Source organism: Dipodomys ordii, unplaced genomic scaffold, assembly GCF_000151885.1.
Source record: "Dipodomys ordii isolate 6190 unplaced genomic scaffold, Dord_2.0 Scaffold53, whole genome shotgun sequence".
NCBI lineage: Eukaryota > Metazoa > Chordata > Mammalia > Rodentia > Heteromyidae > Dipodomys > Dipodomys ordii.
Window position 1 is genome coordinate 3723639 of NW_012267269.1, and position 18491 is coordinate 3742129.

Here is an 18491-nt window from a genome sequence, read left to right on the forward strand (position 1 = left end):
TGGGGCCTGAACTCTGGGCCTGGGTGCTGTCCCTCAGCTCTTCAGCTCAAGGCTAGCGCTCTACCACTTGAGCCACAGCGCCACTTCTGGCTTCTTTTTTTCTGTTCATGTGGTGGAATTGAATCCAGGGCCTCAAACATGCAAGGCAAGCGGCTCTACCACTGAGCCACCTTCCCAGCCCAGACTTTGCATTTTTATTTAAAAAATGGCACTCAAATCAGCAGGATTCCCATGAGAGGATCGGAAGTGATGCTTACTCTGGGTACTTAGTACAGTAGTGACTTCCTGGAGTAGGCAGTTCCTGAGCTCCATCCAGAGTAGCTCTTCTTCCTATATGCATGAGTAATGTAGTAATTCTTTATCAAGAGGCTAGTGTCTATATGACATGCAAAGTCTCTCCTTGTTTTGTTTACATCAAAAGGGCCCCTAGTCCTGGAAACATGGCAAAATGCCTTATAATAAAAATGAAATTTTTCTTTAGAAGCAGCTCTAAGTTTTAAGAAAGGCATGATATTGGAGGAGAGCAAGAACCCTGCCATTCTACAAGAGAGTGAGCAGGTGAAGGTCGTTAGCAGAGTAGACTGAGGGGGAGTGTTCATGCACTTGTCCTCACACACTGAATTTGTCACTGGGTAGAGAGGGGTTCAGTCCTTCCATCCAGCTCAGTATGAGCAGCTACGATTAAGGAACAGATGCCATAGGGCTTCTATTTAGATTCTTGTTAAATACAAGAAAGGACTTTTGGCTTTTAGAGCTCTTATGTAAAAATCCTAAAATTTACCAAATATCCTGTCACTGCCCACATAGAAATAGTGGAGACTTAACACCACAGTTCCCAGCTGTCATGTGAAGCACACTAGTAATCTCTTGAATTTTATAAAGATTAATTAATTTGCTACCCATAACATTCCTTTTCAATGATGCCATCCCTTGAGAAATAGGGCAGAGTAATGAGAGGCCAGAGTAGGAGCTTGGGGCCTGCCATGGTATAGAGTGTCTCCTTCTTGGGTAGTGATCCGGGCACTCTGGTCACTGATCACCTGTTCTTGTAAAGCACCAGGAAGTACTGAATCATCAGATAAGGCAAGCTTTAAGACATCTGCTTAGCCTGGAATTTCATGAAGAAGATAAGCTTCCTCTTAGTTAGAGTATATTACCAACCTAAAATCCACCAAAACCAATGTCAAGAAGATTAGCAAACCCAAAACTACAGCGGGGAGGTGTCTAAATTTCTTTGCAAATTAGTGCTTAAAAAGTGAGGCTTTTTAAAAAGTACATGTTGTGTGCAGTCTGGGGATAGATTTGTTTACTCTCCTGAGATCACAGGGAGCTATTGAAGACATTTCTCGTGCCTAAGTTTGCATCTCCTGCCAGACATATTTTCCCAGGATGGTGTTTTCATTGTGTCTCTGTGACTTGATTGTATAATTCTTGTAATTCAGACTTCTCTGTACTTTAAGTGGGTGTGTGCAAATTCTTAACAATATTTTTTTATGTTGGTGATAGAAAAATTTGAAAATTAGAGAAATTTTAGTGTTTCATATGACAACTTACATAACTACTGTGAGTTATCCCACGACTGAGTAGGTTCTTAATTTTATCTACTTATTATTGATTACTGAATCCATGAACTATCTGTGCTCCACTTAAGGTGTATAATTTTCTCTTAAGTTCTCTTCCGCTTCCCTGTGGGCAGGATGAAGTGTAATGTGGTCTCTGACAGTATGAAACTGTATCTCATTACTTGTATTGCTCAATAAAGAATGGCTTGATGATCATGTTTGTGTCTATCTAAGTTCAGAAAACACTGACTTCCTTTTTCTGTGGGAAGAAAGATAATATTCAGATGTCTTTGAAATAATAATTTGATTCTCATCAGTACAGTGCATTTGTTTTCTAGTATTTTGTCTCTAAGGACAAAGGCAGCTGGTGATATGATCAATATAGTTTCTAGATTCCATATAGTGTGTTTATAATGAAGCAAGCATATTAACTCAGGGATCTGTACATACATTTTTGTAAACGTTTTTAGTTTTTTGGGCCAGAGGGCCTTTGAGTCTTTATTGTAACCCTTTTGCGCGACTATTATGGCACAGAAGCAACCACTGACATAGGAAACTTTACCTAAGGACTCTGAAACTAAATTTCATATAGTTACTATCTGCAATAAAATCATAATCTGATTTTTTCCAGAAATTTAAAATATAAAATACCGAGGTGTAGTAGCACATGCCTGTGTTCCAGTTACCCAGGAGGCTGAGTTTGGGAGGATCATGATTTCAGGTCACCTCAGGCAAAGTAGTTCTGAGACTTCAACAGAAGAAATTTGACATGTTAGCAAATGTTTGCCATTGGATATTTCCTATTTAGGTATATAGATAGTTTTCCTAGAAGACACCTAACAAGGATTGTCCTGTTACTGTTCTTGGTTTGTCTATGACCAACACAGAATGATTTAGTAAAAGAGTTCTAAACATTATTATTGAGAAGAGAGATGGAGAAAAGTTCAAAATTAATTACCCTACAAGAGATAACTTTTGAAAAGTGGATGGCCATTAGATGATTCAGTTCTACTCTGTCTTGGAAACTTCTGACCTATGACATTGAGAAACACTTTGCTTCCCATAAAACCAACACTCCCTGCCGAACCTCAGGAAACTCATTTCCCTTTCCTAGGACTGAGGATTGCACATTTGAACAATTAAAGCTTTGGATTCCTCTGCTACTGGTCTTTTCCCCTTGTGCTCATTGGTTCTAACAAATGGTTATCTGTTAGAATGCAATCAAAAGCAGGGACCTAGTAAGTACATTTGCTAAAAGCTATTTTTAGTTGGTGCATATCCTAAAAATATAGTAGCAACTGTATTGGATGAAATCTTTTTTCCAAGGCTAGATTTTAAGTAGTTATTTTATACTCTGGTCAAGAGGGTTGGGAGAAAAAGTTTCTTCTATAATGATTCCTAGATTAGATCACCAGAAATGTTAAGCATCAGTTAAGTAAAAAGTCTGCAAAGGTCAGGGTGTTAGTGACTCCTACTCAGATAACTTTGGTCCAGCCCCAGGGGACTCTGGGATAGTTTGTATTCCCAATTTCTTTCTAAAAGTTGGTTCCCACTCTGGAAACCAAACATAATTCTTTAATATTGGCATCTCCCAAGTCAAAGGAGAGACCTAAGACTATTGCTCTGAACCAAGTGAATGGCTTCTTTGAGTATTTGCTTCCTTATTTATTCTGTTTTTAATTTTTTTGGTCAGTTATGGGGCTTGAACTCTGGGCCTGGGTGCTGTCCCTCAGTTCTTCAGCTCAAGGCTAGCACTGTACCACTTGAGCCACAGTGCCACTTTTGGTTTTCTGGTGGTTAATTGGAGATAAGAATCTCAGACTTTCCTGCCCTGGCTGGCTTTGAACCATGATCCTCAGATCTCAGCCTCCTGAGTAGCTAGGATTACAAGCATGAGCCACCAGCGCCAGGCATGCTTCCTTATTTATATAGCTGGGTGACAAAGAGGGGTTTTATACTGAATGAGAAATACTTGTTACAGCCTTGCTTGCTGTCTCCTCTGACCATGCTAGGTAGTTGTACTGCCAGCACCGACCTCTAGAGAAAATCTGAGAACTGAGAGCATGTGATCCAGCAGGTGAGCATAGTCGGCCCTCTCTTCTGCAGGGGTTAGGGTAAGACAATTATGTGGATGAAGTCATTGTTGAGGGCTTTTTAATTTTTTTATTCTTATAAAAGTGATGTGCAGAGGGGCCACACTAAAGTGTACATTTCTTTTTTAATTTTTTATTTTTGTCGGTCATAGGGCTTGAACTCTGGTCTTGGGCACTATCCCTGTACTCTTCAGCTCAAGGCGAGCGCTCTACCACTTGAGCCACAGCATTACTTCCGGTTTTCTGGTGGTTAATTGGAGCTAAGTCTCACGGACTTTTCTGCCTGGAGCTGGCTTTGAACCGTGATCCTCAGATGTCAGCCTCCTCAGAAGCTAGGATTACAGGCATGAGCCACCGGCGCCCAGCTAAGAGTACATTTCTTGTTGAACAATGTTACCCTTCCCTTGCTCTCTCCCAGTTACCCCTTCATCATTCACAAGTTGTATAGTTCATTTTCAAGGTAGTGCCTCCTGAGAATCACTGCTGCATTTGTTTACCCTTTGTTCTTCCATCATTTTCTTATCTGTGTAAAAATATTTAAATCCCTCATACCCATTTCTGGCAAACAGAAAAAGTGTCTTATGATGTCGATAGTTATAGGTATAATTGAAGCCAGAGGTGAGGAAAGTTAAAAGCTGGTAGCCTCCTAGCAACTGATGAGATCATGATATCTTCATATGATACTATTCTTTAGAAACTTTGAACTTAGTATTTGTTTTTTTTTTTCCATCATTGCCAACAAGGGCATCTAAATACATTTGACATCTAATTCCTACATACTTCTCTGTCATATAGTCAGCAGGAGATCTGAGTTTGTACATTGTCACTCAGGACTTACACCTGCTTGTTCTGCACACAATCTTTGAATTAAACATTCTATGACTTGAGCATATAGAAGTTGAGTGGACATTTACCAATAGTGCCAGGACCTCCACAAATGACAGCAGAAGTTGTACCTAATCTTAGGGACCACCATTTATTTCAGAACCAATCACTGCCTACCACACACTCAGTTCTAAAATGATCTGAAAATTTTGAGTCAATCAGGACAGGTCACAGAACTTGTATGCAGGCTGAAATAGGGTATATTTATTTATTTATTTTTATTTTTCTATTTATTTTTGTCTTTTCTTTTTTGGTACTAGGGATCAAACTTGCTGTGCACTTGCTAGGCAAGCACTTTGCCACTGAGCTACATCCCAGTCCTTAGGGTACTTTTGAGGCTACTTCATAGAGTGACTACCTCATAAGGAAAAAAAATGTTTTCCAATGTTTATTTCCATTACAGCAAATATACACAGTGATGTGACTGCTGTGAGACAGGAAATAATAAATACTGAAAAATTGAACTATACATGAAACAATAATGGGTAAATTATAGAAAAGAAGGTTATTTCATGAAAAGCTGATTTTGTTTGTGGATTCAATAAGTTATAGATATTTCTTAGGGTTTTTATTTTTTAGGAATCTTGGATTCTTACAAAACAAACAAACATGAACTTTATTGGTACCTGAATTTCTCTTTAAACTCTATTCATTGATATCTGTCCCTGAGGTTTTTCCCTCAAGGCTAATGCTCTACTAATTTGAGTCACAGTGCCACTTCCAGTTTTCTGGTGGTTAGTTGGAGATAAGAGTCTCAGGGACTTTCCTTCCCAGGCTGTCTTTGAACCACAATCATGAGATCTCAGACTCCTGAGTCGCTAAGATAACAGGTGTGAGCCACTGGTGCCCAGCGAGACATACTCTTATCACCAGGATTTTGGCTTGGAATTGGCCAAATGTTCAAGATTCATTAAAAGTCTTTACTGAAGATCTTTATGTACCCAATAATAATCTCAGAAGTTAAATAAAAACTTTTCCTCCCTTCTTTGAGTAAGCAGAGTTGATGTTACACTACTCTTCTGTGGTTCAGGGAAACCTATCTTCACCCTGGCCTACTGCAGCTTCCGGCAAAAGACTGGGGCAAAATAGTGAAGATAATGAAGTATATTCTGAAACATACTTCAGGGAATTACCCACCTCCTCTTTGGATGAATGGACATTTTAAACCTAATGGCACTGCTGACGGCAGCCCTTGTAGCTGTGGGGCCACTCCTGGCCATTCACCATCAGCTGCAGGATGTGTCATTACTCTGTCACCACACACTGGTGGTCATGTATGGATGGAAACAAAAATTAAGGCTCCTTTTAAATCTAATGGTTTTTATTACTTAGAGTTTTTGTTTTCTCATTTCAGAAAGTGGACGTCACCAGCAGGGCTGTGATGGAAATAATGACGAAAACAATTGAATACCTTCAACCCAATCCAGGTAAGGGGTTGTTTTATACAAACAGAATAACCTCCAGGTAACAGTTAGTTTCTTTTAGATAGACAGTTCAGATTTTGTAGGTGTGAACCTCCTGAAGTACTTCAATTTGGGGAAAGAGGCTTTCAGAAGCTCACATTGAAGTGACTGAGGGATCTGGTATTTTGTTCAATTGTGGCAAACCACAAGTAGCAACAGTGTGGGCAGCACACAGGGTCAGGGAAACGACCAGCTCTGATCAGCAGACTTTTAATTTTCAAGAGATAAGGTATTTTAAAGAAAAGTCAGAAATTTCTAGAAGGTATGAAAAAGTAGGAAAGTAAAGGTTTTTACAAACTACTGAGGGTTTCTGTTCATATTGAATAAAGGGTCATCAGTAACTCTGTCTCTAGTTACATCACAGATCAGCATTTGTTCCTGATAACTCGTTATACTCTTAGTAAGCAAATAATTATAATACAGATAAAGATTTATGCATCACAAATAGAACCAGGCAGAACTGGGGCTTTCTTTGTAGGCCCTAGGAAAAGCAGAGCAGAGCAGCCTACATCATAGGCTTGTGTGATATATTTCCTATACATTCGTTTCTAACCTGTACATACAGGAACTTGAAGTAAAGTTGAGTGTACTTAGATGAGATCTATAAGCATTTGGAAAACTGCTTACTCTTTAGAATAGCTTGGAGTAGTGTGACATTCCATATTTTTAGTGGTCCTTGAAAAGACAGATAACTAGTTCAGCCACTCTGGGCTTGGAGGCTGAGCCTAAATGTGATCAGATAAGCAAAGGGGAAGTGGGAGGTAAAAGGAAGCAGGGAGTAAGAGTAAAGCTGGCTGGGACTTCTGCCTCCTTATTCTGGCTGTAGCTTTCATTCAATTGTTACTTACCTTATGAGATAGCACAGTTGCAGTTTTGAAGATGAAAAAATCTATATGGGATGACCTAAGTAGGTTATTTATTGTTTTTTCCTTTTGAAAACACAGTGTACTTTCATTCATAAATGGGATATGATATACAGCTGTAAATTAATAAGTAGTCTTTAAAAGTGTCATGACCACAGGACAGCAGGTCACTGGGCCATTAAACTAGTTAAGCAGGCAGAGGGTGTCTAGTTGGTATAAACCTGATAAGAAAGTTTGCCTTTTAAATACCTTACATGATTTCTATATATGAATACATAGATGTTTGTAATATTCTTTGTTTGGGAGTTTGAGATCTCAAAATACCCATGTCCTGTCAGTTTAAGTGTACATTGTAGAGTTGAATTTTGGAGTGACTGTGCAAGATTTTTTTTTGCTTTCTTTTGTAATATTTTGTTCCTTAGGATTAAAGTTTTCATTACGAATTGTTAAAAAGAAAAAGAAAATACATTAGAGATGAGAAGGAGGGAAGGAGGAAGGAGGGAAGAATATATAGAAAAGAAATATTGTAATGTATAGGCATAAATACTTTATTTGACAGTAAAGTTTTCAAATTTATTAATTAATTAGATTAAGAATAGCAAAAAATATTTTTTATCCACAGTGTTCTTCATAACATTTATATTCCACAGAGATGCAAAGAATTCATAGATGCCCATTTATTTCTTAGTATTTTAACAACAGTAATACATAAAGTTTTAAAAAGAAAACTGCTTTACCACAGATAATTATTGGATAGGAATAAGCAAATTTTCTATTTCTCTTTACATGGAACCCTGAAGTACCCTATCATTCTGGAATTCACACATGAATTATGTTAATAATTCATTGTCATTGGGTTAAGTAATGTGAGGAGAAATATTGTATTTATTGGGCCATAATGCATTTTCAAATGCTATCTTTAAAGGGGAGCATTTTTGTTAATATAAAAATAAAATGCAATTGAAAATTCACAATAAAAAATAGAGAAAAAAAGAATAGATTCTAAATCTATGTGAGCCCCCATTCCCAATTTGGGTTCACTCAAAGCCTCAGAATGTAACAATTTTGGAAATAGGGTCTGTGCAAATGTAATTAGTTATATGTCTTGAGATTAACTAACCCTGGATTTAAGAGTGATCCCTAAATCTGATGATGTCCTTATAAGTAGAGGCAGGTTTCAAAGGGACACAGGAATACCAGAGAGTGAGGAATGAACAGAGGTATGATTTGTGCTGTCAAAAACCATGGGACCCCCCAGCAGCCACCAGAGACTGGAAAAGGCAAGGGAGAATTCTGCTCTAGAGCTTCTACAAAGAAATAACCCTGCACACACTTTACTTTCAGATTCTGCATCTTGATCTGTGAGAGAATAAATCTATTATTTCAAGTTATCAAGTTTGAGGTTAAAGAATTTGAGAACATTTTCCAACCCCCATTTCTAAAAGAGTGGAGCCAATATTAGAACCTAGCTATGGCTGCCTCCTAATCCACATGCTTTCTGTTGTATAATCCTGTCTCTGAGAGGGATTGGTTCAGCTGTGTTCAGGTGTAAAAATGCATTTCAGAGTGCATACCATGGAAATTCAGACAGAAATTGATTGTGGGATTGAGACTTACTTTTAGATTAATAAAGATTAAAAGAGGAAGACATTAGGAAGTTGTAAATTTGTAGGAATGACATTTTTATTAGATCATTGAAGATGCTGACAAGTTGCCAATGTAATGATTATATGACTCTTTGAGAGTTAAAATGGACATCTGCTACCCAGGAGAACAATTAAAGTCATCACCAGGCAGTTCAGATGGGTTTCTGGACAACAATTATTTATGAGCAGGTCACAAACATATAGAAAGATGTGTCACCTCCAAAGAGTGTAGAATCAAACAGAAGTTCATATAATCATCACACAGGATTGAGAACAATCTATATTTAGGTTTATGAAAGATATGACTTAGTTCCTCCATGAATTTCTTGCACTGAGAGCAGACATAGCAGAGAACTAGAAGGTAGGTGGTTGGGGGATTAGGAGAGAAATAAAAGAAAGTAGCTGATCATATATTCTGGTTGTTCAGAACCCAGCTGTTCTTGTGAATGGGACACAGAGGAATCTGGCCAACACACAGAGGTTCACAGTCCTTGTGCACAGTAGAAGAAAAACACATTCCCAAAGTTCATGCAGTTTGCTGATACTTTAACCACCCAGCCCATGGTGACTCAGTACTGGGTTAACCAGTCTAGTTTGAGTCAGGATGGGGATTGACACTAAATAATAGATTCATGTGGACACACCAGTAGAATCAGTGGCAACTAAGCTTTGAGAGTACTTTGTACCATGTATTAGAGACTACTCTAAGGTGCTTGCTAAGGTTCAGATTTTGAGTTGTAGGACTTAAGAAAACTTCTATGTTCTTGTTTATTTAGTTGTTTGTTTGTTTTGGTTGATCATGGGGCTTGAACTCTGGGCTTGGAGAAAACTTCTATGTTCTTAAAACTAAATTTCTGATGAAACAATGACCAAAAGTGGTTTTGATTAACTTTCAAGAATTCAGAACTATGTTTGATGAAGGCCACACACTCATAATCTACTCCACCAGAGTGATGGTTTTAAAAGCAAGTATCATCAGGTTACTAGCATAGTGTTCAATGGGCTTTTCATGCTTTTACATGTTTACTTCAAGATACTCCATTTCTAGTCAGCCTGACCATTTTCCTCACCGTCACCGTGCTAGAGGCTGACAGCTCTCTCAGGACCAGTGTAAAGATCTTCCTTGGCTCTTCTCAGCTGCTTTCTAGTAGCATCATGTATTATGCTTGTTGAAATCTCATGAAATGTTTGGTTTTCTCTTCCCCCGCAAGGTAAGGACTGTGCCTTTCTGTCTTAGTCACTACTATATCCTCAGGTCTCAGCTCCTTTCCAGGCAGCCTATTGAGTAAATAAATTATAATGCACTGTTGACAGACAGTAATGTATCAAAACCTCTATAGAAAATTACCCCTAAACCAGCAGATCCTTACATTCAACCAATATGTATCACATATATTCATTCCCTTTTATGCAAAGACCAATTTTAGATGCTGTGGAGGAAAATAAGATCAAGATCTGGCAGTCTCTCTAGAACCATACAGTTGAACAGTGTAAGTTACACATGCTCTGAGGAGAATGGCCCAGATGGCTTCACAGCTAATTCCTTCTGGATATTCCAGCTAACTGATGAGGTGGAAAAGGGCAAATTGGGTCACAGACCTGCAACTTAGTCTTGTGAATCAGGGTTTTCTGGAGTGTGAAACAGAGCTTAAATCTTAAGCTTATTGTTAACTGATATAATCAACAACAATAATCACAAAATTTTTATATTTGGGAGGGGAATCAGGAACTGTTATGATATATGTTTATATGTTGAAAAATTTATATTAAATATATTTAATCTCGGTTTTTTAATTTCTTTATGGCAATGTGAATATTCAAAATCCCTTATTCCTGCTTTTGGAAATATACAGTACACAGATATTTATGTCACCCAGAACTGCTCATACCTGTCTAATTACAGCCTGGTCTCCATTGATAACTTTAATTATCTTTCCCCTGACCTTCCCTTTCCTAGCTTCTGGCAAATATCAATCTTTTTGAAGCTTCTCTAAGATCATAATTTTTGGATTTCATGTGTGAATGAGATCAAATGGGACTTATTTTTCTGGTTCTGGCTTAAGTCACCTAATATAATCTGTGGCTGCACCCATTTGTTGTCACAAATGACAGGATTTAATTCTTTTTATAGCTGGACAGTATTATCCTATGTATTTTGAGTTTGTTTTCTTTAAGAGTTCATCTCTTGATCGTTTCCCTTTCTTGGTGTTCTGAGTAGAGCTACAGTGAAAGTGGAAATGGAGAGGTCTCTTCAATGTACTATTTCATTTTTTTTGGATGTGTATTCAGTAGTGGGATTGCTGGGTCATATAGTAATTCTATTTTTATATTTTTGAGGAGCCTCCCTACTGTTTTCCTTTGGGGGAATATTACTTATCTCAAAAGAATTAAACCCTTATCAGAATATGTGGGACCTTACCAGATATATAATTTGCAGAATCTCTCCAATTCATTGTATTTTCCTGTACTAATTGTATTTTCCTGTACTAATTTACTGTTCTACCAACAGTATGTGAAAATTTCCTACTTAGGTAAGAAATAATTTGAACCTGGAAAGTACTCTGCAGGAGTACTTCTCAGTTACTGATTATGATTTCTATAGTCGAGAATAGTAATCACCAATGAACTGTATGTACACATCCTTAAATCATACTATGTTGTGTTTGGGACTTAGTACTTACCTAAAAGTATGCAACAGATAGCAGGTTAGCAAGCATTTCTCATTGACACTATGTAGTGACTCAAAGAATGGCCTAATTTTTTGTGGATGAAATCTCAAATTCACTAAATTTGAAACATGGCTCTCTGTTTTTTAGGCTATAGGTATAGGATTCCTTTGCCTAGACAATAATAAATACTAAGTAACCCAAAAGATTTATATGATACTGAATACTTGGGAAGTTAAATACTGTAAGAGGATGAGAAAAAGAGATGACAAAGATTTGCTAGCTTGTGTAAATAGGTAATTACAGTGCTTGGTCATGTTACTCTTAGCCCAAATAATATTTATGTAATACCTCTCTCTGAGGTGATAGGCTTTTTCATGCCCCAGAGTGGGAAACAGCAGGGAGGTATTTTAAGACATGGTGGTGTGGTGTAGTCAGCAGCTCCAAAAACTCCTGATATAAAACAGCAACCATCTCCCACTTCAGGGGTGTTGCAACATCCCAGTATGGATCTTACAGCGCAGTCTGGAGAAGCATGCCTGAGAACAGCTTGTGAAAATGAGAAATATACAACCCTTGGTATACTAACATCACAGGCCTTTGCTGCTTCAGTTGCAGAGCACACTGAATGGCAGGATACTATGGCATTGTGAGGAGAATCCTATACTGAAACTCTTCCTAGGAACCCAGCCTGAAGAGCAATTGCCAGGGAACAATTTGTACCTGAGATACTCTCAAGGAAAGCTACAGGCCCTGGGGAGGGAAACCCGTGGACAGCTCTTGAGCTCCTGTGAAGCCACAAGTACTGTGCTAAGTGCTTTTCCCCTAAAACACAAAGTATCTTCAGTCTTAGCATGGCATGAACTGTCCTCCAGCCCCATAGGTGGTAAAGAGACCATGTGACCTATGTTCCCAGTCTATTTCCTGCTTCACTGTTTGACTATTAAGGAATCCAGGGTCCCTAAATCAACAGCAGCTAGTGGTCTAAAGGCCCCAGAAAGCAGTGATATCCTTGACACGGGAGCTCTGGGAGGGGAACATATTATTTTAGTTTCACATAGCACACATAACTTCCTTCATAGTTTCTGTAAGTTAAAAGTTGTCTGTTTAGACCTTTTCTGCTTGACTCAGGCATATACTAGATATTGCAAATAAGGGAAACCATGGGACCTACGTTTCTTTGGGCTTGGCTCACTTCACTTAAGATAATTTTTTCCAAGCCTTTCCATTTCCTAAAGGTAATGTTAGGGAAATGAACTCTAAGATATGTATTCAGATGTTTTTTTTTCTTTCATGCGATTGTTTCTAATGCATTTATAAGATTATTTCTTTGTTGCTTTGTATGTTCCCTCCCCCACAGTATAACCCCTGCTTTCACTTTATTTGATGTTGGTATAATTTGTGGAGGGGAAGGGGGAAAACAATCCTTTAAGTAGGGATACAGGTGGACCCATTGCAACAATGAGATGTACAAGTCGTTATGTCGAAAATGAACTTTACAACTTTGGTGGGGGTGGAGGGGGAGGACTGGGTGGGGGGGCGGGGGGAGGATGGGAAGGGATGGGAAGGGGAAACAAAGGAGGAGGCTACAATGCTTGATAAGAAATGTACTCATTATCTTGCCCATGTAATTGAAACCCCTCTATACAGTATTTTCACAATAAAAAAAAAGTTGTCTGTTTAGAGACTCAAGACTACAAACAAGGAATCAACTGGGATGTCTTGTTATCTGGAAGTTTGAATGGTAAAGAAGCTGTTCCCAGACTCACTCAGGTGGTTGAAAAACATATTCCTTATTATAATATGATAGAGGGCCCTGGGTCTTTAAGCTTCTAGAGCCCACCTGTAGTTCCCAGAAACAAGAGGGAGAATTAATTAATAATTTTGTTTGTAAGTTTTTGACAAACCATTGTATATCTCACACAATGACCACACTATTCTGTATCGTTTCATGTATATATTGGCCCTTGGAAAATATTATTGAGATAAATACCTACTTAAGTTCTTCATTCATTTTTCAATTGGATTGTTTTGCCTTGTGTTAAGGGTTATAATTTCTTTATATATTTTAGATATGAATCCTTTATCAAGTATTATTTGTAATTATCTGAAAATACACTTTGTAAATATAATTTGCAAATATAATTCTGTGGGTTGCTATTTTATTACTTGTAGATTTTTTGAAACACAGATTCAATTATTTTGTGAAATCCAATGTCTGTTTTGTATTTTTCCCATGCTTTGCCATATCCAGTGTCATGAGGCTTTTCTTGTCTATTCTTTGAAAGGTTAATAGTTTTAATTCTTACTTTTGGTCTATATGAAGTTAATTTTTATATACACTGTTAGAAAAGGGCCCAGATTCTTTTGTGTGTGTGCACATGCATGTGTGTGTACATGTGTATGTGTATCTATCAAGTTTCCTTAGCACCTCTTGTCAAAAAGACTGTCCTTTCCTTGAGTATCTTTGTACCTTTGTACTTTTCTTGGTACCTTTATCAAAATTACAGAGTAGGCTCTGTATTCTGTTCCATTGGTCTATATGTTTCTCTTTACGTGGGACCTTTACAAAATAATTAGGTCTTGGGAGTAACACTTTCAGAAGGAATTAAAAATAGCTCTCAAAGGGTTGTATTCATTCCTAAGAGAGTGGATTTCTATGAATGAGCAAGCAGGCCTCCTTCCTGCTTTTTTGATTCCTAGATTATACACATGTACCTTCTGAACATGGCAGTTTCCTTTTCTACCTCACCATTACTTTATGATGCAGCCAGGGACACTTGCTAATATTCTAGTGCTGACTGTGCTGTTTGGAATTCCAGCTAACAGAATCATGAGCCCAATAATACTGTTATAGGGGAATTCAGTCGTGAGAAACAGAAGCCACATTTTGAGAGGCTGAATTGGGAGTCTTTATTAGTGAACCTGTGACTACAGGTGGACTCCTGACACAAAGACCTGCAGGCCAGAATGCTGTCAGCAGAAAGCTTTTAAAGGCAAAAACCACATTTGGAATGGGAACCCAAGCCCAACAAAAGCAAATCATTTGCAGGAATGATCAGCGGTAAACATTCTCTGGAGCAAAATTTTCCTGACATATCTGTGATTCAAAGAATGATCTATTTTACCTCTGAGGCTTTTTGAAACCAGATGAAAAGCCTCCACCACCCATCCAGATGGCAGGAGGGCAGTGAGGACAAGACCATGTTATTTAGACCCAGTATCCCTATTTCAGTACTACTTATCAATTGCTCAGTATATGGAATTCTGTTAAAAAAGACAAAATGTACTAAGATGCAGATCACTTTTATTACTGTGGTTCTGTAGTAGATTTTGAAATTACAAAAAATAAGTCTACTTCTTTTGTGCTTTTCCAAGGTTTTTTTTTTGTTTTTTGTTTTTTGGTTTTTTTGCTATTTGCAGTCACTTAGAACCCATAAGAATTTTAGGGTGAATTTTTTCTATTTATACAAAAATATCATTGGTATTTTGATAGTCATTACTTTAAATATTTATTTTGGATAGTTTTAACATCTGAATAATCTTAAGAGTAACAGTCTATGAACATGGGATACATTTTTTTATGTCTTCAATTTCAGCAATGTTTTATATTTTTCTTTCTTTTACATCTTTGGTTAGTTCTTAAAGTATCTTCCTCATTTTTGATAGAATTATAGATAGAAAAGCTTTCAGATTTTCACTGATTATAGATTACTGTGGAGTTTTCATGTATGGCTTTCATTATATAGGTTTCCCCTACTACTTGGTTGAGGTTTTCTTTTTAAATCATGAAAATATTAGGTTTGTCTACAATGTCTTCTGCATCAGTTCAGAGTATCACATTGGGTTTTTAAGCTTCATTTTGCTAATATTATGTATTACATTGCTCATTGTTTGTATGTTGAACCATCTTTGCATTCTGGGAATAAGTTCTAGTTCATGTATGCAATCTTTTTTTTTCTTTTATTGTGAAAATACTGTACAGAGGGGTTACAATTACATGGGCAAGATAATGAGTACATTTCTTATCAAGCATTGTAGCCTCCTCCTTTGTTTCCCCTTCCCATCCCTTCCCATCCTCCCCCCGCCCCCCCACCCAGTCCTCCCCCTCCCCCCCCACCAAAGTTGTAAAGTTCATTTTCGACATAACGACTTGTACATCTCATTGTTGCAATGGGTCTACCTGTATCCCTATTTAAACAATTTGTTTTTTCCCTTCCCCTCCACAAATTATACAGACATTAAATACAGTGAAAGCAAGGATTATACTGTGGGGGAGGGACATACAAAGCAACAAAGAAATAATCTTATAAATGTGTTAGAAACAATTGCATGAAAGAAAAAAAAAACATTTGAATACATATCTTAGGGTTCATTTCCCTAACATCACCTTATCTGACCTTTTCTGCTTGACTCAAAATAAGGGAAACCATGGGGTATACAATCTTTCTAATAAGCTTGTGATTTCACTTTTCTAGTATACATTTTTTAATTTTTACATTTACTCTCATAAAAGTTAATTTACTTGATTATTCTTGTATTCGTCTGGTATTCTTATTAGGATAGTGATACTCTCAAAACGAGTTTAGAAGTGCTTTCCTCTTTAATATTTTGCAAAAATTTGAGAAGTATTACTGTTAATTCTTTGAACATTTGGTGTAATTCACCGATGAAGCTATCAAATGCAGTTTTATTTGTAGGGAGAATTTTTGGTTATTCATTGTCTTCTTATGAGCTAGAAGTCTGTTCAGATTTTCTATTTTACCTTTTGACAGGTAATAAAGAGGTAAGTAATTATTAACTATTAGCGGCCATTTTAATGGAAGGCCATTGGTTATAATTTTCTCTAGTTAGCTGGCAAAGAGGAGATTAAAAAGCTAACAGTTTTAGTGTCCACTATGATTCCACACATCATCATCTTTGTGATAGCATTTGGAACTATAGTCTATGCTAGTCCCTTAACAGTATCTCCTTTGCATTAAGTATCAGAACATTATAAGAGATTCACTAGAATGTGCAATTCTAATTTTCTATCTTGAAAAGGATGCTTATTTACAACATTTCTAATATTTGTGAATTGATGAACTATAAGGAAATTTGACAGATTTTTCTAAGAAGGGAGAAAAAGTAACCCTTTTTGTTTTTGAGATATTCATTTGATCTCTTTTTAAAGATAAAAATGAAATATTACTGTTGTACAGACCTGTCATGGAAACCATATCTTTAGAAAATAGTGAGGCTATTGTGTGTGTGTGTGTGTGTGTGTGTGTGTGTGTGTGTGTGTATTCTTGTGCAAAGTTCTTAGATACTAAAATATAATAAAGTTTATATCTTTTCATTGTAATTTTAAGGTAAGGGCCTGAGGTTTTTATTTAAATAAGGGTTTTGTAAAGGAGTGAATTTCTTTGTTCTTGAAACTTTATAATTAATTTCTTTATATTGAAATAGATATACCTAATTATTTGCAAATAATCTAATCCATAATCTGATGATCATGTCTTGGAGGATTCTAAGACAAACATCGGAGATACTTAGGTTTGAAGGCCTTAGAGACAAAAGACACATGCTAAAGTCAGTTTTCATATTCTGAGTGAAAAAGCAGAGGCAGAGAGGTGAGGCAGCTCCCCCAGGGTCACACAGGCAGATAGACCTCCATATTTCTAACAGACAGGGTAGCACTCATTCTCATTCTATATCCTGAGATAACCCTTGACCGTCTTTAGTCTTCTCTGATTGCTGCTAAATCTATCAAATTCCTCCTTAATAATGAGGCCACATAACTGTGACTCCAGGAGAAGATAGTCACTGCTCCATCGTAAAAGTGTCAGATCCATTCATCAACCCCAGCCAAGAACAGGGGTTAGATTTTTCTCCCTCCCTGTTGTGACAGACAGATGTCCTGTCAATATGCTTTCTTACTTGAATTTTCACAGTTGATAAGGAAAAGAAATTATTCTTGAGAGCACATTATACCAGCATAAAGGAGGTTGTACTGTTTCAAAATGTACAGATATTCTCTTCCAAAGCACTTCTGTATCATAACCATTTAGTAATAGAAAGGAAGCCGAGAGCAAGGAGGGAAGATGTTCACCCTTCTTGCTGGCCTTATCCAGCAAGAGAAGGTTCATATTTCATCCATGTCTTCCTCCATCCTCTTCCTGGATTTATGCTGTGCCTCTCCATCTTAGCTTCTTGTTCTGTGAAAACTGTTGATTTACAGAAATCCCTTTTGATTATGAAACTAAAAACAGAGAGGGAGGGAGGGGAATGGGGAGGAAGATAGCGAGGGAAGGAGAGAGACAGAGAGAGAGAAAGAAGACAGAGAAAGAGAGAGAGAGACAGAGAGACAGAGAGAGAGAGTGGGGGGTAGAAAGAGAAATAGTACTACCCTTTTGTTCCTTGGGAAAAGAAACTCTTAACATCTAGGTCCTTGGGTCCAAGGTTCTTTAGGACTGCTTTTTCCTTGTCTCAAAACCTTTCTAGGAAAGAAATCTCATGGGTCTTCAGCCAATTTTCATGAGTGTGCTGCATTCCTATTTTGGCAACATGAAAGACAGAAATGTTAGCATACAAGTACCTGTTTAAAGATCATTGTATTTAACAGTGAGAAATCTCAGTGTTATGCAAATAGGCATGCTTTGTTCTTCTCTGTACTTCCTTTTATGTTTGAACTGTTTCATTTTTAAGAAAAATAGTATAATACTTAGTCACCACAGATGAAAATTGGAGTACAATATAATTCCCTGTAAGCTGGTAGATTAACCACTAAAGGCTTAGCAGGTATCACTCTGAAAGATAAACCTTAGTAGTGCTTTCCAGTGTCTGTGGTTCAGTCTCCCATGCGTGTTTTCCATTTGTCAAAGTAATATCACTAAAGTTAGACTTGGAAAATGATGCTGACAGTTTGATCCTGCAAGTACTGCTGGCTGAGCCCAGAATACCTCTATGTGAAATGCCATGAAAGAGTTGCTCTCACAGTTGGGTAGGCTGTGAGAAGGGAAGTCGTAAATGCTCAAGGAACACCTATAGAGGAGAGCCAGGAGGCTTTAGATGTTTCCATTTCTGTGATAAACCCCTCAGAGGAAACAGCATTAAGAAAGAGAACATTAATTATGGCTTCAGTTTCAAATATTTCAGTGCATGGTCACTTATCTCCATTGTTTGGGGGTGAGACAGAACAGCATAGTGGAAACCATATGGCAGAGCAAAATTGCTGACCTTCTGGTGGCCAAGGAGGAGGGAGGAACGAGAGAGGAAAAGACAGACAGATGAACACACACACACACACACACACACACACACACACACACACA

The 18491-nt window shown here is 37.5% G+C and overlaps 1 protein-coding gene across 1 annotated transcript in view; it reads left to right on the plus strand.

The window, feature by feature from the left end:
- Sh3gl2 (SH3-domain GRB2-like 2) overlaps positions 1–18491 on the plus strand; it is a 63769-nt gene that overhangs the window by 21993 nt on the left and 23285 nt on the right. The window contains exon 2 of the mRNA XM_013020777.1: positions 5895–5967. Within this exon, the coding sequence (XP_012876231.1) occupies positions 5895–5967 (73 nt within the window). The remainder of the gene's footprint in view (positions 1–5894; positions 5968–18491) is intronic.